The 22,162-nt window shown below is 52.4% G+C and overlaps 2 protein-coding genes across 2 annotated transcripts; both read right to left on the minus strand.

Moving 5' to 3' along the window:
- Positions 1-7,010: 7,010 nt before the first annotated feature.
- Positions 7,011-13,981, minus strand: LOC141966245 (protein SCO1 homolog, mitochondrial-like). Its single transcript, XM_074918673.1, is given in 7 exon segments — positions 7,011-7,338; positions 7,340-7,420; positions 11,361-11,476; positions 11,590-11,682; positions 12,575-12,772; positions 13,621-13,725; positions 13,822-13,981. Coding segments are annotated over 7 exon segments (801 nt in total). The 3' UTR covers positions 7,011-7,290.
- A 1,040-nt stretch (positions 13,982-15,021) lies between these two features.
- On the minus strand, positions 15,022-21,770 carry LOC141965910 (fas-binding factor 1 homolog). The gene is made up of 14 exons (XM_074918101.1): positions 21,429-21,770; positions 21,150-21,250; positions 20,554-20,727; positions 19,930-20,037; positions 19,507-19,646; positions 19,093-19,208; positions 18,854-18,961; positions 18,277-18,456; positions 17,782-17,958; positions 17,450-17,587; positions 17,212-17,344; positions 16,740-16,852; positions 15,986-16,110; positions 15,022-15,253 (listed from the first exon to the last, which is right to left on the minus strand). The coding sequence occupies exons 1-13, from the start codon at positions 21,591-21,593 to the stop codon at positions 16,027-16,029; spliced, it is 1,737 nt and encodes a 578-aa protein (XP_074774202.1). The 5' UTR covers positions 21,594-21,770; the 3' UTR covers positions 15,022-15,253; positions 15,986-16,026.
- Positions 21,771-22,162: the final 392 nt, after the last annotated feature.

Consider the following 22,162-nt stretch of genomic DNA (forward strand, 5'->3'; position numbering starts at 1 on the left):
AGTCCCTCCAGGGCACAGCAGGCTGCTCTGGTTAGGGACAGTCATGAGCGATTAAAGACACTACCATCATTCAGACACACCACAGGACTGCAGGCACAGCCCTGTGTGAACACACACGCACGACCCAGGCAGTCCTCACCGCCCAAGCACAAGGCATGGCCTGGAGCAGGAGATCCACTCCAAAAGCCCCTGGCCCCATGCTGGGGCAAAGCTCAAGCCGAATACAAGGGAGGAGCAGAGCAGCTCCTGGTCAAAACAAGCTTCTTTGAAATGAACACTGAGGACAAGGCCCTGCCTGGGAGCCATGTCCTCTCTGCTGCACTCACCTGCTCTAGGCACAAGCAAGCTCGTCAGCTGCAGTGCATGTGGTTTCAGAGCTGGGGAGCAGATAAACTCTCATATCACAGGCCATTTGATCCAGGTCAATTCTCCTGAAGATCAAAACTGGATTTGGACTGAGCCCTTGTGGCTGTCATGGCAGGCACACGGAGTATTTTCACACTGGCAGTACACATGACAGTATGGAAAAATAAAACACGATTTGGATTTTGCCCTGATGACTGTGGACTGATGCCCAGTCTAGCTCCCACATCAGCCAAGATAAAGGCTTGCTTTCCTGACAGGTTTCTTTTTTAAGGGCAAAATAAAAAAATGTAACAAAGAGGGAAAGATCCCACAGAAACGTGTTTGGAGCACAATACTGGGCACATAAAAAAGAAGGTGACTGGGAACAGTCAGTGTTGATTTACTAACAGGTGAATCACATCTGACCATCCTGATTGTTTTCTATGATAAAATGACCAGATCCACGGGTGTGGGGAGAGCAGTGGATGCTGCTCAGCCTCAGCTCCCAAAACTGTCTGCCACAATATTCTTGCGTCCAAGCTAGGAGTTTATGGTCTGGATGGGTGGGCAACTAGATGGGTGAAGAACCTGGCTGGGCAGTAAGACTCAGAGGACAGTTGTTAGCGGGTCACATCCATGGGTCAGTCCTGGGAGTTTTCCTGTTTGACACCTTTATCAATGACCTGGCAGAGGCAACAACACACTCGCTTACGAAGTTTGAAGATGGCAGTGTAGGAAGGGGAGCAGCTGATACCCTCTAGGTCAGAGCCGCCATCCTGAGGGACCCAGACAGGCTGGAAGGATGGGCTGACAGGGACCTGAAGTTCAACAAGGACTAATGCAAAGTCCTGCAGCCAGTAAGGAAAATGCCCTTGCAAAAACACGTGCTGGGAGGTGACTGGCCAGGGAGCAGCCAGGAAGGAAGAATCTGAGGTCAAGACGGTCAGGGGTCTGGAGCCAGCCATCACACACAACATGGGCAGAGGCTGAGGGAAGAGGGCTTGTTCAGCCTGGGAAGGAGGCTGCAGAAGGAGCTAACAGCAGCCTTCCAATACCTATGAGGAGGTTATCAGGAAGGTGGAGTCAGGCTCTTCACCCTGCTGCACGGTGAAAGGAGTTAAAATGAGAAATCCAAGCTGGAGAGAAAGAAAAAGATTTGCTCTAGCGGAAAACATGTTTTCACCCATTTAAAGAGGTTGTGCAGCCTCCATCCTTAGAGGTTTTCAAGCCTTAGCTGTTTAAAACCTTGAGCAACCCAGTCTGCCCCTGCTCTGAGCAGCAAGTTGGAGGACACACCTCCAAAGTTCCTTCCCATCTGAGTTATTCCATGATCTGGGCTGCATACGCAACACCAGGCTTTGCACACATTTAAAGCCGCGATCTCTGCACCTCTTCAGTCCCTGGCTCTGCCCATGCTGGTGGCGAGAACATTCCTAAAGCAGCCAGCTTCACCCAGGTGGCTTAAGAACGACTTACTAGTTCAGCTCCTCCATGGGCTACTCACACAGCACACGCTGTGCTGCCTTCCTTGGGTAAACCAACAGAGCTGTTCCTCATTCCTCAAGACACTCTGTCACTAGTCCCCAGCCGGGGATGGCATCAGCTCTGCAGTCGGTATTAGAGGTGCCAGCCACTCTGAAGAGATGCTACTTTCTGCCTGGTATTTTACAGGACAAGTAGGCTGGAGCTGGGTGTGGTGGGGGCTCACACAGCAGTGCTGTGGATTGGGCTCTGTGTATCGTCCATCTGCCCACAGGGTATCCAAGAGTCCCCGTTTGCCCGAGGTAACAGAAGTTCACCCTCACGGCACCAGACTCCACAAATTTCCCAAGTGAAACCCGTAGCCCAGTAAAGTTTCCACAGGGGAGACCCACTTAGGGAGCCAGGCACTCCTCGGCCCCAGCCCAGTGCTCAGCACAGCCACAGGCATGGAGCCCTGTAATAAAACTCCCCCGCCAGACCTGAGCTCCCTCCTTGTGGGCTGGGCACTGCACACTGGGCTACAGGGGGTTTGGGTACAAGGAGTACAGGCGGAGTTTGCTCTACTGACAAAGGGTCTCCAAGCCCTACCCCAGCGTATTCCCTTTCCCCCACTACATATCCACCCCCTGAACAGCTCTGCCTCCTCCTGGTGAGCATTCAGCACAGCCCTTGTTCCTCCTAAACATGCAGGGATCAGAGCTGTGCTCCTTGCTGTCACCAAGGCAGGGTGGTGAAAGCCTAAACAACAGGGGGTTTTTTAAGAAAACGAACAAAACGATACAATCCATTAAAAAAACCCCTCACTTCCAAAGAAAGTTTCCCTCCTGGAAAAGGCCAATGGAAAAGAGATGAGTAGGATCAATTTGGAGGCAGAAAAGCAGGACATCAGCTGCTCCCACTACTCAGAGGCAAGACACATGCTTGAATACTGTGACACGGTCCCCGCGCTGGTCCCTCCATCCAGTATCTTTCTGTGCCCTTCCCAGAGGCCCCCCATTCAGCCACAAGCTTCCTGTATCAGTGGCTCTGCCTTTCAGGACACAGAAAAACAAGTTAAAGGACATGACGCTTACGACAAAACATCTGGGAGAAGACAGAAATCTTACATTTGTCTCTGCAGCAGGAGTCAGCTGCAAATTTGCTTTAGGGAAATAAATGCAGATTGGGTGATCCTTGACAGGCTGCAGCCCACACGCTTTGTACTGAGTTTGCAAAGCCCTGGGACAGAGATTTGGCAGGCTTGCCTCATCCAAATTTCTACCGACTTCTACTTTGTTTTAACTCGGCTTAACTGTAATACCAGTATTTTCTTCTAAGCAGGTGGTTCTGGCTAATTTGGTGTATTTTTACTTACGATTACTTCATACAAGCCTAGTTTTACACAGACTGTACTCTGTGCAGAGTAAGGGATTTGTCACTAACATACTGATGCAATATAAAGAAATACAAGCCTGATGTGACAGCAGAAACCTTGACAAGCACAAACAAAGGAGGCTGTGTAGAGAAGTAAAGCCACAGGATGACGAGACAGGGCAGAGACTTGGCCCTGGAGACTCCACAGCTACAAACAACTCCTGGATAGTCAAATAAAGAAATACAGATCTGAAGGTGTCACCTATGAAAACCAGTTTTGTCCAGAGACCGATGTATGTTAAAAGGTATGAGGGATGAAATGTGGAGTCAGACAATGGAAAAAAGGGGGCATCTGTGGTATGACTGACTTCATTAGAGCCAGTTTTTGTTGCCCAGACACGAGAGGTGAGTAGTAGGTGTTTAACAGCAGTTTACTGTTCTCCAGGAATCCCTCACGAACAGGAGTCGATTTTTCACTATTTCTTTCCTGCTGCCAGTAACAACTGACCAGAACCTACTGAAGATCACTGTGGCAAGGAACCCATCTGCCTAGGCCCTCTCATGACATTTTTGCACAAGCACCTCCTTTACATCAGTTAAACCCCCTCCCTTTAAACCACCTCCTGCCGCAGAGTGTGTACATGCCCCTGTAGAAGGCATACAGAAGCACAGAGCTTCCATTGCATGCAAAACACCACCAGCACAGTGATTCAGGGGAAGACTCAAGGAAACTGCCATGCTTTTTGCACATGCTCCCCTGTGAAAAAGGGAAGGGCAGCAAGAGACCCCACACACAAAGGGAGGCCTCAGTCCCGGGAGGATGCGCGCTGGCGCAGCACAATATGCAACGCTGCATTCTGTGACTGCTGCTGACACAGACCCTACCCAGGCCAGAACAGACAAGCCCCCAGGCCAAGCCCTCTTCCTTGCAGAGGCTACTGCAGACACCAATTTCGAACCTCTCCTCTGCTCAGTGGTCACTTAAGTAAAATGGGGTTTAAAGAAATACACTCTCCCTTAGGCCCATGAGAAACCTGCTGCATTTTCAGCTTTGAAATACCAGCTCCTTCCCATTCCTCTTGGAAGACAGGAAATGGCTGAAAAACGTGTATTACGTCTTCTCAGTCCTGAAAGATTCAAATTACAGTATTAAAATTAAGCTTTTCTCCACAGGGTATCTTAAGCTCTTGGAAGTAACCAAGGGGAGCACAAATAGACTTCAAAGAGGCAAGTATCCTCACAGATCAGCCGCTCCATTTCTTAGTCACATTCCCACCAGGTCTTCTACACCAGGATTTGCAAGAAATACAGAACAGGGAGGAACAGACTCTCTAATACAGAAGAAGCAGCGAGACAGTCAGCACAACTCCCCCACAACCCCGCCCCCTAGGAAAAAATATTCAGATTATTTCTGGCTTTTTCAAAAAGGAAAAAAAGTATTTCCCCAATGCAAGTAAGGTAAAGAAGAACTTGGGGACTTACAGCACAAGAGATGGCTTTAGAAAAAGCTGGACGGGACTGCACTTCTAAACACTGTCCCCACTAGCAGTTCTCACTGCTCATTTCTGTTCATTACCAGTTAACATGCATTTGTCCACTACAGACTGACCCTAGCGAATGGCCAGAGTGTTGGGACGCTGACACTGATACAGAGGTGGTATTTCCATGTGGCTTATATCACAGGACTGGATAAATGTAATTTACCACCTTCTCTGTCCTAAGGCACTCTATTGCACAAGTCACCCTCAAACAACTGCATCAGAAGTTCCAAAAGAGGTGATGTCCTGGTTGGAACTCAGCCGGCAGCCAGACACCACGCAGCCTGTCCCTCGCCCAGGAAAACAGGGGAGGGACAAAAAGGAAAAACTTGTAGGTTGAAATAAAAACAGTTTAGTGATGGCAGCAAAACAGTAACAGGCAGTACCAACAGGTAATGCACAGTGTGATCGCTCACCCCCCACCAACCAACACCCAGCCCGACCTCGGCAGCGATCCCGACAAAAGGACGATACACCCCCCCCACCACCCCCAACCAGAACCCGTCTCCTTCTGATCCCAAGAATAACGTCACAGCAGATGGACTACTCCAACAGCCAACCCGAGCCCAGCACTCTGGCTGTGCCCCCTCCCAGCTCAAGAAAATTAACTCCATCCCAGCCAAAACCAGGCCACCTGGTAGAGGTCACGATGAGAAAAGGGCACACACACTGATCTGGAGCAGGGAGGCTCAGAGAGTCCTGGCAAGATAAGTTTCCTAGAAACACTGAAATGCTGGTTGCAAAGGGGGCTCCAAAGGTTTCCAGTCCAGCTTCCCACAGGACTATCACCGGCAGGTCAAGCCATGGCCTGTCTTGTGGCAAAAAACTGGTGCACAGCCACCCAAAGAAATGCAGAGCTAACAGGTGCCAAAAGTCAGCTCTGTAAAGAAATAAATTACCTCCAGGATTGTGGGGAAGAATAACAAGAAAGGAAAGGCTCTTTAGAAACAGTGCTGACACTTGCAACCACTCCATGAAAATAAAACCGGTATTGCCAGGGTGCCAGTTATCACAGACACCAATATTATTGATAACACCTTGGATCTGACACAGCCTCGAACAGAGGACTTAAAGCATGAAATTTCCTTTCAAAGCCACTCCTATTGCCTACTGCAATCAAGCCAGCCAGCACAACGAGGAAAAAAAAAACACCTGACTTCCTTTTCAGCTCCTGAGTTTAATTCTACTCAGACACTTTTTAGAATCCCCACTGTAAACTGGTACTGTCTTCCTTCAAAGAGCTTTATCAGAAGAGTGCAGTCTTAGACATACTCACAGTAACCTTCCTGATACGCCCCGGAGGTCACCGTAGCAGTGCAGGGCAGCTGATGGGGACCTACGCACTGCTTCATCGTAACCGCTCTGAAGCAGGTTAAGTTTACTGTTTTTCAGGATTTGGGAAATAAGGAAGTTTCCCACAGACATTGCACCGTCCCTCAGACAGGAACATTCTCTTCCAACCCCCACACTCAGAAGAACACCAGTGCAGGAACACTTGCATTTAGTCTGAAACACTCCGGGACTTGCACCAAGAGCTTTTCTGTTTTGTCTCCTGTGGGCCATTCTCTGGGGTTCAGCCACCTTAAAAATGCACATTCAGCTTGTGGTTTGCACTACTCTACACACACACTGCTTTTTAGAAAGAGAGAGAGCAGGAAGATGAAGCTTGACCAGTATACAAAGTTCTGATGATATACTGGTCAATCCTAACTAAGGAAAAAGAAAAATATATATTGCTTATACAAAGCAATCTTTGTTTTCAAATGCTGCACTGCATAGAATTTATCCGACAGCCCTATGCATGGCCACAGACCCCCTTTATCCACTCCACTTCACTACTCACCATAGCACAACCAGGCCCAACTACGCATGAAATTATTTAGACCGGAAGAAAAATCTATTCGCAATCCATTATTCACTTCCTTATTAAGTTAACAGAATTCACCTGGAAAAATCACCAAGAAAAACAGCATTTCATTTCCGTATTCAAATGAGGAAGAGATCAGGCACACTACAGGGCTGGTCCTATGTGTGGAAGCTGCTGACACTTTCAGTGCTCTCCACCTTCTCAGACTTGATGAAGAAGTCCTCTTAAGGCTCTCCTGCTTATAATGTTGTAACTGCCCCTCCCAGAAGGCAAAACAGTGCAGACAAAAAAAAGAAGGCAGAGGTCCTCTGAGAATGCCACGGTCCACATGACTTTTCATCAAGTAATCCTCCTCCTGCAGTGACTGTCCTTCGCTGATGTCTTGCCAAGAGACACCAATTAATTTTACCAGTGATACACACGTTCTTCTCAAATGAAAAGCCTTTTTTGCTGCCAACAATGTTTCTGAGAAGTCCCGAATTTCATTCTGTAGCCTACCCACTGCTGCACATAATATCCATCAGGAAGGCTCTACAGAGATTCTTGATAATGGTATTTTGCAGAAGTATGGTTGCCTTTCTCATCTGGAAGAAAGGAAGCATGTGGTGACAGGATGTTACACTTTATGCTTCTGCTTTAACCCAACGCCCAATTACAGCCAAACCCGCAGGTGATGTTCACATCAATCTTTGAAGAATTTGTGTTTTAGGATCTGTACTTTCTCATGTGTGCAGCAACAGAAGCAGAAATCTCAAGCGCTCCTCTTATTCTGGCCGTAATAGTCCACAAAGTCACCATCTGGCCCCAGGAGGTACATTATTATTGTGTGATCCACCTGCAAGAAAGCACATTGTGGCTTGATAAAGGAGATCACAGAATCACAGAATATCAGGCTGAGGGGGACCTCAGGATCATCTAGTCCAACCTTTCCTGGCAAAAGCCCAGTCTAGACAAGATGGCCCAGCACCCCATCCAACCAAATCTAAGTGTCCAACGTTAGGGAACCCATCACTTCCCTGGGGAGATTATTCCAACAGCTGATTGTTCGCTTTGTGAAAAATTTTCCTCGGGTCCACTTGGAATCTCCCCAGGAGTAACTTCTACCCATTATCCCTCAGCTTTTCCATGTCACCCTTTGTAAAATGGGAGTGTCCATCTTCTTTGTAGCCACCCTTTAAATACTGCAACATCCTGCTCATCTCTAGTCAGCAGCACAGTGTCCCACTCAGCCTTTGGTTCAGCTGTCTGACAAGACTTCTCACCAAGCAGCTAAAGCAAGATAAGGAAAACCTCAGCATCACCTCAGCGATCTCTCCCTGTTTTACTCAGGAAAATAAACAGAGAAAACGAACTGCATACTCAGAATGTGAGAAGGAATACTTTAATCAGACAAGTCTTCCCTAAGCTGCAGGCACCCTTCCTGCAGCACACACAAGGCTGGGGCAAACTTGCAGGCTCGTAGTCTTTCCCCTTCACTTTTCCCAATTCCCCTCTACTTCTCATGATGCTCCATGGCCCCCACAAGGTCTTCAAGCTCCTGCTGCTAAAATGATGTAAATCCAATATAAAAAGAGGTAATTCATTAAATCGAGTTCACTGTCAGTGCAAACAATGGGACCGAGAGCATCACTGGGATACCGGAGTTGCACATCGAGGACCTGGTGCAGAGGGAATTACACGTGCTGGGAAGGGGCTCCCTCTACTGTCTGAACTGAAAGAACCTTAAAAAAGGTTCAAAGTCATGATTAACTCCACTGTAAATTTATTTAAAATGCCACTGCAAGTACTGTCTGCATCTAACTGTGACAACATCTTTATGAGCAAAGAGACAAAGTACTGAAAATGGAGGCCATGAATCTGTGATCGCTCAAGTGCCTACATCGTCTCACTGCCACTGGAGAAAAAGAACCGAAATGTACTTATGCACTGAGAGTACAACTGTGTTTGAAGTTAAAAAAAAAAGAAATCACATAAACATTTCCACAAGCTAAAAGGATGCATACAATTAATGGCACTTCTGCCACTGAAATAATGCTTCTCAAAATGTTATTGAAGCAGGTTTAACCCAAATATTTTACTCTAGTTTCCAACCTAGATGATTCTACGATTTTCAAGATAAGATCACAAAATCAAGTTGTAAGAGACATTTTAAGGAAGCTGAATCACAATTTAGAGCCTTCAACTGGAAACTATAAAAAAAAAAAAAAATGCTCTGAGCAGGCTACCTGATTAACTCCCCAGCCCACGGAAGATTAGATACAGTCAGGATGGAGTGCAGTTTGTGCAATGCAGAAGACCACTGTTTCTCAAGGTGTGTCTGAAGCCTGCACTGTTCCCACTGTATAAGATCCCCATTTGAGTGTCAATGCAATCGTGTAAACCACAGAATAAAACAAGTAAATTGGATATCCTGGTGTTGAGAAATATAAAATTGAGATTATTGAATAGGAACTAGTAACATTCAAGTATTACTTGAAAAATTCAGATGTTTAGAAATTATAATTTCCAAATGGTCATCTCAGTGCTCTTTTGAAATCAAAACAAGCAGTGAAGTTTAATGCTGTAGTGGACCTCTTCCTCTTCCCCACCTCCTACTGACAGAGCAGTAATTACCTGGGTAAGTCTCAGGCAGGCACAAACCCAGGCTCAAGCTCTCCCTCCCAGGTCTGTTGCTGGTATCCTCTTTCCATCTTGTTTCAGACATCTGTGTCCTCTGGCCTTCCTGCCTCGCACACAGAGCTCACAGCCTCTCGAAACCAAGAGCCTACGACAAATCCTGAGAGGTGCAAGTATACTCTTCCTCCTTGGTACCACGGCTGGGGCTCCCAGGCTGCTCTCCTGCTCCCAATTCCCTGGCCTGTCTTCCCTGCTGCCCTTCCCTTCTCAGACTCACAACCCTAGCACAGACCAGCAGTATTCTCCCTGGATCCTGAACCCCTTCTCCTACTTCCTTACACCTCTAGTCACATTCTGCAGTTCGGTTTCTCTCCCCAGCCTCCCTTGAAGCTGCCGTCATCTACAGAGTTATTTTCCATGGCTGAGCCCCTGTACTTTCCCTTCATGGCCATGCAGAACCCACATGTGGTTTGCCAGAATCCAGGCGTGGTTTACTCCCTCAGGAGCAGCACTCCTTCAGCTTTTCCAGCCTCCTTCCATCATCTCTCATCAACTTCAGTTCACTGACACAGTGTCAGATTCTACTGATGTTTTTCCCCGCTCCTGAGCGGGTATCCTTTGCCAATCCTGTTCCTGTAACACAGTCTTGCATTTCCACCAGCTCCCTTTTAGAAATCTGATTTTAAGTAGTACTTTTAGATTGATTTCAGATTGATGCTAGATGGATTTAAACTGGTGTTGAATTTCTCCAGCAAGCTTCTCTCCTCCACTCAAATACAGTATCTTAGACACAGACTTCTGTAGCTACTGACTTGCCGCTTTAAGCCAAAACAGGTTCTTGGTCTCTCAATTCATACCCCTTTCAGTAATGTAGAGCAATGCATATCACCAGTGCGATTCCACCTTCTCTTTACCGAGATCATCTGCTGCTGCTCTCGCTCTTTCTACGCACCGCTTTTTTGTTCCACGTGCATAACTTATTCGCTGCAGTCAGGTGTTTTTCAAAACAGATTAATAACAGACAATACTGGACTAGACCAAAACGGATCTTCCTCAGCATCCTACCTCAAACAGTGGCCAGAAACGGTTGCTTTAAAGAGGAGTATAAAACCAAAATATCCTATCTTCCTCTGTTCCCAGTTTCCAAACACTTTTAGCCCACAGGCTTCCCGAACTAGGCAAAGATCTCTGTGCATTTTGTAATCCTCAACACACTGCTTTTTCCAAAGACTAACAGGTGTCCCTGTGGACTCCCACAAACTTCTGTCATGGGCATCCATAGGAGGGATGCCACTTCTCACATGGCCACTGCAACAAGAACCATCATCACCTGTTCACTTTTGAACCTGTTTTTAGTCTTCCCTGATGCACTTAGTTCTTGTAATGAAGAAAAAAACCAAAAGATCAGACAACACGTATCCTCACTTGCTGTATCACTTGTACCTCCTTTACTCCTCCAGTCTGCTCAGGATGTGGCAAGTCAGAAAGGCCTTGGCAGCAGCTCTGAGCCCTATAACCAGTCCTATTCACTGCCAGAGGATAAGATTCTGACTGCCCAGTTTAGCCTCACTTAAACCTCCGTTTCCCCTTTCACGCTATTACTCCACATATTTTATGCTAACAATTTAGCATTAACATCCCTTCTCTTCGAGGTCATTTGACACAGGAGGAAGATCTCCACGGTATCTGCAGGCAGGCTTTGCATCACCCAAGTCTCTTGCCAAGATGACCCCGCTCCTTGGTAGGTTTGGCAGGGAAGGAATCGTGACCTGATTTGCCTCTCATTTCTCTCTCTTCCTATTGCCTTAATTTCCCAGTTCTGTTTTTACTTTGGAGCACAGAGGAAAAACAGATGGACAAAAACAGTACATGACAGAAAAAAGTTCAAACTACTGCCAGGCTTGCTAGCTCGTATGCTATTCTGTAGGCAGGCCTGGGATTCCACATTTTTAAAACAGGTTTCAGTGAGGTTCTAAGCTTGTAAGAAGGCATCTCGATCCCGACTGAGACCTCTAAAACAGAGCTCAACACATCAGTGCAACAGGGTTCTATCATGCAAGACTTCAGCACAGACTGCAACAGCTGTCTTCTGACTTTAACATCTAGACGTTGCTCTTATCCAAAGTCCTTCATTAGGCAAAGGCTCTACATTTACTTACTATGTAATCACTGTCTTCATCTTTGGGACCTTCACTGTAATACGCACGGTAAGCTTTGGCCACTTGGTCAATCTGTGCCTTGGTACCAGTCAATCCAATCAGCTTTGGAGAAAATTCTAGATAGAAAGAAGAGATGTACACGTTTTAGTGAAAAGAATCCCATCAAGAGCCTCCTTTTCAGTGCTCTGTATTACATGCTATAAGACATCAAGGAAGAAAAGAGTAATACCTTTAACATATCTGGCAATGGCTTCTTCATTGTCCCTCTCAGGATCAAGGGTGATGAAGGGTGGGGTCAGGTTAGGCAAAGATGGAATTCTATCTGTGACATTAACAATTATTGTTTTTCTTAGAGAACTAAAAATCGTTCGTCACCTCCCTTTAAACAAGCTCACAGCCAAACTATCATAACATCAATCCAAGTCCACCCTAAGGCCATTTTGTGCATCTTAATTTATGTGATTTGTGAATGAAGCAAATGCTGTGAAAGCCACCGGTCTGTGCTTGGGCTGGCTGCAGCTACACTTCCAGCCTCTCAGCTGGAGACCCTGCCCTGCTTCGGAGATGACAAATGGGCTCTGATGCAGAAAATACATGATGCATTTATCATTTCAAGACAACGAACGTACCCTTGTGATGGTGGAGTGGGAGGGTGAAGACACAGTTCAGGCTCTTCCCCTCACGTTCCAGCCACAGCTTTCACTCTATGTTCTTCCTATTAGCCCACCCTCCCACCTCCCTCGTTACTATTACCCCTGCTCTGTAACTCTTCAGGGCCTGCAGGCTGAGAAAACCACCTCTATCACACAGCCTTCCCCCAGCCTCTGTTCCACAGCACACTCTCAGAAGGGACTCTTGCAGAGAGTTGTTCTCAACATGAATAAAAGAAAGAAAAAAACCTTAACACACCCCACAACCACTTCTTGGCAAAACTCCAATGCAGTGGCACCGTTCCCTGTAACCTGTCACCATCACGTTTTATTACAAGGCCCCTGTTGCAGAAAGATCAGTACTGTCGTTCTCTACATGCCAGATCCTAGTGACGGGCAGATGGACGGATGTCAGTGTCACCTACCAATTAATTCAACTACTGAGCAGCAGGCAAGCTTTTTTTTTTAAAAAAAACCCGTCAGTTATTATTGTTTGAGGTATTTTACCACAACAAACCTGAAGCTCCCATAAAAAGCACCACTATTCCAACCAAATTCCCATACCAATTTCATCTACCACTTCAATCATCTTCTCCAGGTCATCAGGACAGATGTCAGGGCAGTGTGGGAAGCCAAAGTAGATCAGCACCCACTGGCCGATGTAGTCCTTGCTGGTCTTGGGCTGTCCCTCATGGTTAATGAGTGAGAAGGGACCTCCTGGAAGTGGTTTCCCAATGCCTCGGTTCCGTTCCTTCTCCAGGTCTACAAAAAACCAAGAGGGGATCAAACACATCCATGCCACAACCCACGCTGCTTCCAAAGAGAAGCTTCTGAAGCAGCTGAGATTCAGGAAACCTCTCCAAGTCACAGCCCGGGATGCTGAAATGTCAAGATCTACCAACACCCGTTGTGCAGAAGCTCCATGTGGACAAGACTTGCAAAAAGCACTCCATTTTAGTCAAAACTGTACACATCACTAAACTCCTTTGAAACATAATAATCTCGTTCACTATCATCTGATAGTATTTTTATTATTTTAGAAAAAAAGACAACAAGGAGAAAGCCAGGTACCTGGCTTGGTATGAAACAGAAGACTAATCATCCTTTGCAAACCGACCATATCGCAGAAGCTGTAGTAGTTCTGATTGGAAACACTAAAAACATGAAAATGAAACCCATGGGCAGCTCCTGCAGGAGAGTAAAATGGGCACACACAGTACCCTGAGTGAAACCAGCAGAAAGCCCCCGTGTGCTGCATCGACTGGCTGCAGCGTGCGTGACAAAAACCCAACCACTCCAACCGCGAACGTGCCTTTAAAAATTTGAGAACGCTCAACCTTGAAGGTTTTTTTGACTTTCTGAAAATTTTCTGTGGCACATCTATACACGTAGGCACAGAGCAGCACTGTGTAAAGCATACCGTGATGCAGTGGGGTGCCCGAGTAGATAAAAGACATCCGAACGCACAAAGTACATCATCTGAATGCAAACTACAACCCTGCGGAGGCTTCTCCCGCCTGGCCGCACGCCGGCAGCCCAGGCCGGGCCCCGCCGCGGCAGCGCGGCCTCCCCGCGGCGGGCCGGGTCCAGTCCCTCCCCGCCGCACTCACCCTCCTCCTTCCGCCGTTTCACCTTCTTCGTGGCGGCCAGCAGCCCCCCGCACAGCACGACGGTGGCCGCCAACGACCGCCACGACACCAGCAGCCGCGGAGAAGCTGTTCAGTGACTGAAAGGGGGGGACGGCGCGGCCCGTCGCGCCCGGCTCCGCCGCCGAGGAAGGACGCGGCTCGCTCCCTCCCTCCCTCCTTCACTCACCCTCCTCTGCCCGCCCGGCCTGGGGCCGCTTCCCGGCGGCAGACGGGACAGCGGGCGGCTGCCGGGCGCGGGCGGCGCGGCCCGGCCCCTCGGCGCGGCCGCCGGCAGCCGCCAGCACAGCCCCGGCCGCCCGCAGCGAAGCGCCGCCGCCGCCATCTTGTGTCCCCCGCGCTTCCCCCTCAGCGAGGGGCGGCCTCCCCAGTGCCGAGCCCAGGGCTCAGATCCCTTCCCTGGCCCCGCTGGCCCCGCCGGTGCTGACACAAGCCAGGATGCCACCGGCCTTCTTGGCCCCCTGGGCACGCTGCTGGCTCATTATCACCCCCCAGGTCCCTCTCTGACCGGCAGCTCTCCAGCCGCTCCTCCCCAGGCCTGTAGCGCTGCTGGGGGGCGTTGTGGCCCAAGGGCAGAACCCAGCCTCTGGCCTCAGTGAAACTCCTCCAGTTGGCCTCAGCCGGTTCTAGGATTTGATTTTCATCTGCACTTTATCGACGAAGCTTAGGAGCAGGGCATGGCACAGCTGAAAGGCTTCTCCCCACAGCACACGTGGAGGGTGATGGAGGCTGGGTGCTGTGTCTTACTGCAGGCCCTGGTATTGCCACACGAGCCCAGATGGACAGTAGCACAAGGCAGAACATAATTTAAAACAATCTATTTAGATCCTAGATTTGTCTTATTTTGCTCTCAAACGTTTCCTTCCTACGTGATCAAATGAAGCGTTTTGGTGAAATATTGAGTGACATCACTTACAAATAATATAAAATCCAACAAAGTGCTTTGGGAACAAAATACCCGAGAAAGTCTAAATTGAAAAATGTGAGAAGAAAAAAAAGGGCATTAGAAAATTTAGATGCACACGCACATAATTCACCGTAATGCCCTCTCTTCTTCAAACAGAATACAAATGATCTAGTCTTTCTTTAGTTTTCATGAGCAAGTGGAGAAGTTTTCCTTCTATCTTAACTTCAAATAATGTTTTTAAGTGTGAAGATTTTGCTCTGATCCCGTGCATCCCAAAGCAGTAGCAGGTTGGCTTCCACAATACAACAGCCCTAGTGCCTGGCTCAGCTTCACTGGCCTTGCACAGGAGGATATAGCACCAATTTTGAATGGAAACTCACAATTCCATTTGAAACATTCTGAAATAGGATTTTGAAAATAGAAGTATATTTAAACACATTAGACACTACTGGTTACAGCACCAGAGGATTTTATTCTGTTTTACATTTTCATGCAACAGCGATGAAAGCGATGGGGGTTTAGTTCATTATGACAACAGCCCCAATAACTCATGCAACTGCAGCAAAGTTCTGTGTTGCTCTAATCCTCCTCCAACATGTAGCCTCTTCAACCAGGCCCACAGAGTGTTTCTTTGTCCAACTTGTGGCAACACTATTTACATTAACTCTGCAGCAATGGAGCTGGGAAGCCCTAGAAATCCAAAGAGAAGAACACATTAACATTCTCACATCTGTGATTGCCGCCTTTGCTCTTTTTCAGCATCTCTTGCTGCATTAGTAATATCTTCTATCTCAGTTTGGACTTGTGCCATCTCAGGTTCGGGCTGCTGCTGCTTTGTATTGAAAAGGCTGCTGTTCTATAAAGGAGAAAAAGAGAGGCTCTGAGTCTCTTACACAGAGAGACTATGAATTACTATTTGTTCTTGCTCTGTGCATCTCTAGACCAAACACAGGTCTGTCTGAGCAAAGCAAACTCCCTGGCTGTGGAGGAGCCGCACACGTTCAGCGGCATCCAGGAGCTCCCGCTCAGCCACTTTCCTCGGCGGCTGGCAGTCAACAGCCGCAGGTCCCTCTCTGACTGGCAAGAGAAATGGAGGCCAAACAAACTGCGGCTCTTGACACAGGCCACTTCACATCTGCTCGTAGCCGTGGTGAAGGATCATGCCAGTGGCTACAGGTACCGCCCCCACGGGAACAAGTATGAGGGTGGGAAGCTCAGGCAAGTGGGACTTTGAAGCATGGTCAAGACAACCTGCACTAGTGACGAGAAATTCATCAAGGATAGACTTTGATCTCCAAACCCTAGAAAAGAAGTGGAACACCCTGGAACATAAAGAAAAGGTCTGGGATTGTGCTGACGATGAAATAGCGGACAACCTGGCACAGCGAACAACCGATTAATTAATGTGGCAATGAAACTAACTTTGGAGTGTCCTGGAAGGGAACCCAAGGGGCGTCACCACTTCAGCCTCGCACAGAAGCGGTGTTGTAGGGCGCTTTCTTCAGGGACTCCAGGAAGAGCTGCTCCTCGTCTAAGTAAGCGCGGTTCTGAGAGGGGAAGGGGGCAAAGGGGAAGGGAAGAGAAAAGAGAGGGATGGATGGAAGAGGTATCAGAGGGTGCCACAGAAGGGGGCTGACAGTCCTGGCTGTCACTCAGGAGGGAGGGAGGGAAGCATCCCAAACCCTCCCTCCTGCAGTCAGCAGTGGGCAGGTACCACCCGTGGCACCCCCTGGGGTGTGGGGGCTCCCCCCGCCCCGAGCCCACAACCTCACGCTCTGAGCAAGACCCACAGCGGAAGCCTCAAAGAGCAGCCCCGCCTGGGGAAGGACCCAGCAGGGAATCGGGGGGCCGACGGGAGAGGACAGGGACATCATGAAGCCAGAGGCCAGCTGGCTCCTCCCAGCCAGGGACACGGCGAGGACAAGTGCGACCCCACAGTGCCGAGGACCTTGTCCATCAGCCTGAGACCAGCTGTGAGGAGCCACCCGTCCTTGCTTCTGCCATCCCTCCTCTAGGTGCCCGGGTCTTCTACAAGCCCGCCCAGCCCCACAGCTCAGTAATGATCTTAGCCACAGCCTGGGCTGTCTCCCACCAGGCTCAAATCAGGTTTCACCCAGCCCTGCTCCCACCCAGCACGTTTGAAGCCCCTTCCCACCCCAGTCGCCCACCACCTCACCTGCAGGACCCGGAACTTCATCATCGCCACCGTGGCACTGAGCTCGGCAGAGCTGGCAGTGGCCACGAGTTTCTCGAGAGCGGCCTGGAGCGCCTCGACACCTCCCAGGCTCCCTATGGAACAGAAGCCTGATTGTGTGGTGCTGCCACCATCAGAGGATCCGCAGATGGAGACAACACAGCATCCCTTCGGGTGCTGCCTGCGGGTCCCTGCAGCAGGGTCCTCCCCGCGCTCCCAGGGCAAACGGGCTTTAACCCACCACCAGCCTCTCCCTTCCTGGCCCCTCTGCCCTCTCCTGGCACTGCCCTGGCTCAGAGCTTCGCTGAGCTCCTTCACAAGACGAGGAGGCCAACTCCTCCCGTCTGAGGCTGATACGCAGGGGAACTAAAACAGCCCCCAGGAGCAGCCCAAGCCTCCCAAGAAGGGGAGTACAATACGTCCCTCCCCACCAGCAGCAAGCACGGAGCCTTACCCGGCACACTGGAGGAGCCTGTCAGAGGGGCACTCGAGTCCTGCCTTGCGGGCCGCACCATCGTGGGGCGGTTGGACACCTCCTGGCGCAGCTGCTCAAGTCGGCTCATCTGCTTAGCCATGCTCAGCCGACCCTGCCCCGTCCCGGGGAGAAAGGGAGAGAGAGAAGATGTCGGCAAAGGTTCGGGCCCTTGGCACGGCGGCCCCAGGCCCAGAAGGGAAGCCGAGGGGGTACTTGCCTGCTGCAGACACTCTTCCTGCTGCCTGAACTGCTCCAACTGCCACTGCAGGGCCTGCAGCCTGGACTGGTCCTGCGACTCGGCCCTGAGTGCCTCCTGCAGGGCCCGCTGCCCTTCCTCGTACTTCTGGGAGGAGAGCTGCAAGGCAGAGCGGCTGGGGAGGCTGGGGACAGGGACCCTCGCTGCCCTGGGCCCAGCAGGACTCCTTCAGGCGTCCCCTCCTTCCCCTTCCAGGACAGGCTTTCCCTCCCTGCTCTGGGAGGGCAGTGGAAGCCCAGCTTTGCTGCCAGCCCGTGCGCAGCTGGCAACGGCAGCGCAGACGCTCCGCTTACCTTGGTCATTCTTCTCATCTCCTCCTCCTGCAGCCGGATGCGCAGTGCAGCCTCGCTCACATTCTCCCTCTCTGCCTTCAGCTCCTGGCAGAGCTTGTCCTGCAGCTCCTTCTCCCTCGCCAGCTGCTCCTCCTGGGCTCTCAGCGTGTGGGCCCACATCTTCACCTTGGCCCACTCCTAGGATGGGCACAGGGGAAACCAGCGCATGACCTGATCCGTCCTGGATGCTCTCTCGTGTCTTTCCAAGAGATGGGAAACATCTGCCCCGGATGAGCTTCTCGTGTGTGCCCCTCTGGGGCGCAGAGCAACTCCACTAGCTACTCCAGCAGCACCCTCACCCCCCGGCCTCGGGCTCTTCCCGGAACAGCCTCATTCTCACCACCCCAAGCGATGTCTCTGCCTCCAACAACTCGACGACTCCCCTGTAGGCAGGACCCACCCGGCAGCCTGCCAAGCGGGTGCTGGAGGCCATGGGCAGGGGCTCTGCTGCGGTACCTTGGCCAGGCTCCTCTCGGGGCCCTCTCCCTGGGAGGCCACGGGCAGCGCTCGGGCCGTGGCCTGCTCCTTGCTCAGTGGCTGCTGCTGGGCGTCAAATTCAGCCCGCTCGGCCGCCAGCTTCTGCAGCTCCCCCGCGTGCTGCCGCGTCACCGCCAGCCGCTCCTGCAGCAACGCGCTCTGGAGACGTCGCCAGAGAGGAAGAGAGAAAGCACTAAGTCCCAGTTGCTGGAACGTTTTTCTCCTTTAAACCCACCTCTGCCACTGAACCTCGGCCAACACCCAGAGGTTGCTTCAAGCCCCCGGCGCCTGGCAGGAACCCTGCGCGGAAAGCTCTGGCCCCACGCTCCTCCAGAAGCTGCAGCACCGTGCACGCACACGGCAGCCTCTCGCACCCGTGTGCCAGAGGCTGGATCTGAGGGCGATTCACCACACAACTGGGTGTGGGATTGAGGAGGCAGAGGAAGGACGCTGCAGCCCAGCACCCAGCTCTTTCCTCTACCACACGCCGCAGCGCAGCCCCGCTCAGACTCACAGGACCTGAGAAAAGCACCTGGAAATCTCCGCCCCACCTCACCTTCGCCTTCTCCAGCTCCACTCGCTCCAAGAGCTGCCGGGTCATCGCTTGTTGCGCCTCCTCCAGCGATTCCACTTTGGAGCGCTCCGCCAGCAACCTCTGGTGCTCCTGGGTTCAGACACAGAGGAGACACAGATGCCACTCGCAGGCTCCAGCCCAGGGACCGCCAGTGGGCAAGACCCACGGCCTATCCCCAGACAGGAGGGCTGAGCTGGGCAGAGGGCACAGGGCGGGCTCACCTCCAGCAGCCGAGTCTGCTCATCCAGCCTGGCCTCCAGTTTAGCCACCATCTCCCGGAACCGGCACCCATCCTCCTCCGCCTCCCTCTGCTGCTGACACAGGCTGTCCTGGAGCTCTGGGGAGAGGCAGCAGCGGGGCCGTGAGCAGCACGAAGAGGGAAGTCCCACTCTGTCTACCCCGTATTCACAGAAGAACTGCACGCGCTTGTGCTCAGCACCTTCGGCACATCCCCCAGGACACCATGTTGGAAAGGAAAGACCCTGAGAAGCCCAGTGACCGAGGCAGGCAAGGCTCTGCCAGCCTTGGATCCAGGCCTCAGCCTGACTCGGAGCACCTTCTCCCCATTTCATGGGTGTCCCCAGCCCCGGCGGGGACCCCGTGGCCATTTTGGCGCAGAGGAATGGCAGACATACCCTGGAGACACTTCTCCTGCTTCTGTGTCCCCATGGCCAGCTCCTGGGAGGTCGTCTGCTGTGTGGCCTCCACCTTCCGTAAAACATCACGGAGGGTGCCGCAGAATTTCTCCATCTGATCCACCACACCGTTCAGAGTCCTGCAGAGAGCAGCGAGGGGAGGGTCACCCCGGGGGGACACACCTCATCTCCCCACGATGGAGAGGGGGACGTGTGGTGGGCCAAGGGCCGGGCAGCCCTGCCCCGAACCCTTCTGGGGCAGAGCAGAGCAGTATTCCTGCATCAGCAGAGCTCAGCGTCCCTGGAGGCAGGGCCTGGGAGAGGGGGTGGCCTCTGGTGCCACGGTCCAAGGCTGCTTCCCTGGAGCACAGGGAACACCGCGGCCAGGGACCAACGCAGGGACACAATGGCAGCCATCGGTACCTGGTGTGCGAAGTGACGCTGGTCACCGCCTCAACCTCCTGGTCCTTCAGACGCTTCAGCTGCTGGAGCTGCTGCTCGTGCTCTCTGCGCAGCTCCTGCACAGACACCCTGCAGGACACGGGCAAGGAGCCCACCACGGGCTGTTACAAACTGGGGCTCCCCAGGACAGGCAGTGGGGACGAGGCTTGGTCAAGGGCCTGGGAACCAGGTCCCAGGAGCTGAGCTGGCACGGGGCTCTGTCCCCGGGCACCCACCGACAGGCATCCGCACTGGGCACGGACCACAGCTGGAAGAGAACGGGCTTCTCCACTAGAAACTGATTTCTCATTGACCCCCAGTGTGTGGGCAGCAGTGACTCACTGACCGGGATAAAAGGGGGTTGGGGGAGATAAAACACTGGGCTCAGCATCTTGCACAATACAGCGCGTTCACTCGGAAAGGACGTCTCCAGCCACGTCTCCCTCTATCCGGCTACAAAGCAAATCCCCATTCCAAACGCCACCAACTGCCCACAGCCCAGTGCTTGTGGAGGCTCCTGTCACCCTGGCCCCAAACCACTCCCCAGTTCCTCTGCCACAACCAGCAGCACCGGCCCCACACCTGCGCTGCTCGTGCCACTCTCACCTCTGCAGCTCTCGCAGACGCTCCAGCTCGGCCAAGTGCTGTGCCAGCAGCTCTGCCCGCTCCCGCTCCGCCTCCTGCCTCTGCCCCTGGAGCTGAGCCACCAGCTGCTCCTTCTCCTGCCGCAGCCTCTGCTCTCGCTGCCTGCAGGTCTCCTCTAACATCTTCGCCTGGCTCCTGCCCGCAGGAAGAAGAAGTGTTACCTTCAGGTAGGAAGAAGTGTTACCTTCAGGGCAGCAGTCGGCCCTCTCCACCCACAGCTCACACGGGGATTTCAGAGCAGAGCGGCGGCGCTGGGGGTGCGGGGAAACACGTGGCTCTCCGCAGCCTGAGCCCTGCCTGGGGACATGCTGGCCCTGGGAACAGCTCCTCCTCCTTCTGCCCCACAGGACAGGGTGGGTGAGAGCAAACCCTGCCCTTGGCTCATCTGTGGGGCTCCTCTCTGCCCACACCAGCTCCACACCCACACAGCTCTGGGCCTGCCCGCCCCAGGGACGGATCTGGGCAGCGCCCCAGCGCTCCCCCCCCCGGGGAGAGGGACAGGGCTGTAGGCAAGGCCCGTTCAAAGGAAGGGAGCACGTGCTCTCGCCTGCGGGTACCTGTGGGTGCTGTCGAGGAGATCCAGGTCCTCCTGGTGCCGCTGCCGGAGGATCTCCAACAAGAGTTTGTCCTGAGCCCGTGCCAGCTCCAATGTCTGCACCTGCCGGGCACCCGGGGAGAAGGTCCTTGTGCCGCCCAAGGGACAGAGACCCCACAGCAGCACTTGCTGGCCGCAGCCTTCTCTGGACGGGCAGCTTCCTCCACTCTGCCTGTGCCCCTGATGCCACTGGGAGCAGGCGTGGCTCCTGCTCCCCCATCCAGCAGGCCATGGGGCTCACCTGGCTCTCCAACTCTGCTACGCGGGCCTGGGCACGGAACAGCGCTGCCCGACAGCCCTCGTGGAGCTGGGCCGCGGGAGCCCCCAGCTTCCTCTCATGCAGCAAGCCCAGGCCTGGAGACTCTGCCTGCAGGGACACAGATAAAAGACACAGGCCCTTCAGCATCCGGGGCTTTGTGCTGTGGCCATCAGCCCCTAAAGGCAGGCACGTGCCCCGTGGGCAGCTCTGCCCGGCCTGTGCCTGGGGAGCTCTCTCAACACTGCGCAGGCAATGCAGGGCTGCAATGCACACGATTTACAAAGCAGCCACAGCACACACGCTTTGGCCTCACAAATACAACTCGGGGCATCTCGGGGCTCTCCAAAGCCTTGGCCTGCATCAACACAGGCTCCCAGGGATGCAAAGCAGGGCACAGCCATCCCCCTGCCCAGGGAGCACAGACAGGGCTGGGTGACCCTGAGCTGGCACGGGAGGGCTCACGATCACCACCCCGATCCTGCACCTCTCGGGGGCACAGGCCCAGCACACCTACCTGAGCCAGCGGGGCAGGGCCCTGTGTCTCCTGCTCTCCCGGGAACAAGGCTGCAGGGACTGAAAAGGGAACAAGTCTGTGATTCAGACAGGCCAAGGGCAACCACTCCCTCCCACAAGGATGAGGGCCTGGCTCTCCTTGGCAGAGCGAGAAGGGTCCTGCTACACTCTGGCAGCTGGGGATGGGGACAGAGGCTCAGATA

The sequence above is a fragment of the Athene noctua genome, chromosome 14, assembly GCF_965140245.1.
Source record: "Athene noctua chromosome 14, bAthNoc1.hap1.1, whole genome shotgun sequence".
In the NCBI taxonomy this organism is placed as follows: Eukaryota; Metazoa; Chordata; class Aves; order Strigiformes; family Strigidae; genus Athene; species Athene noctua.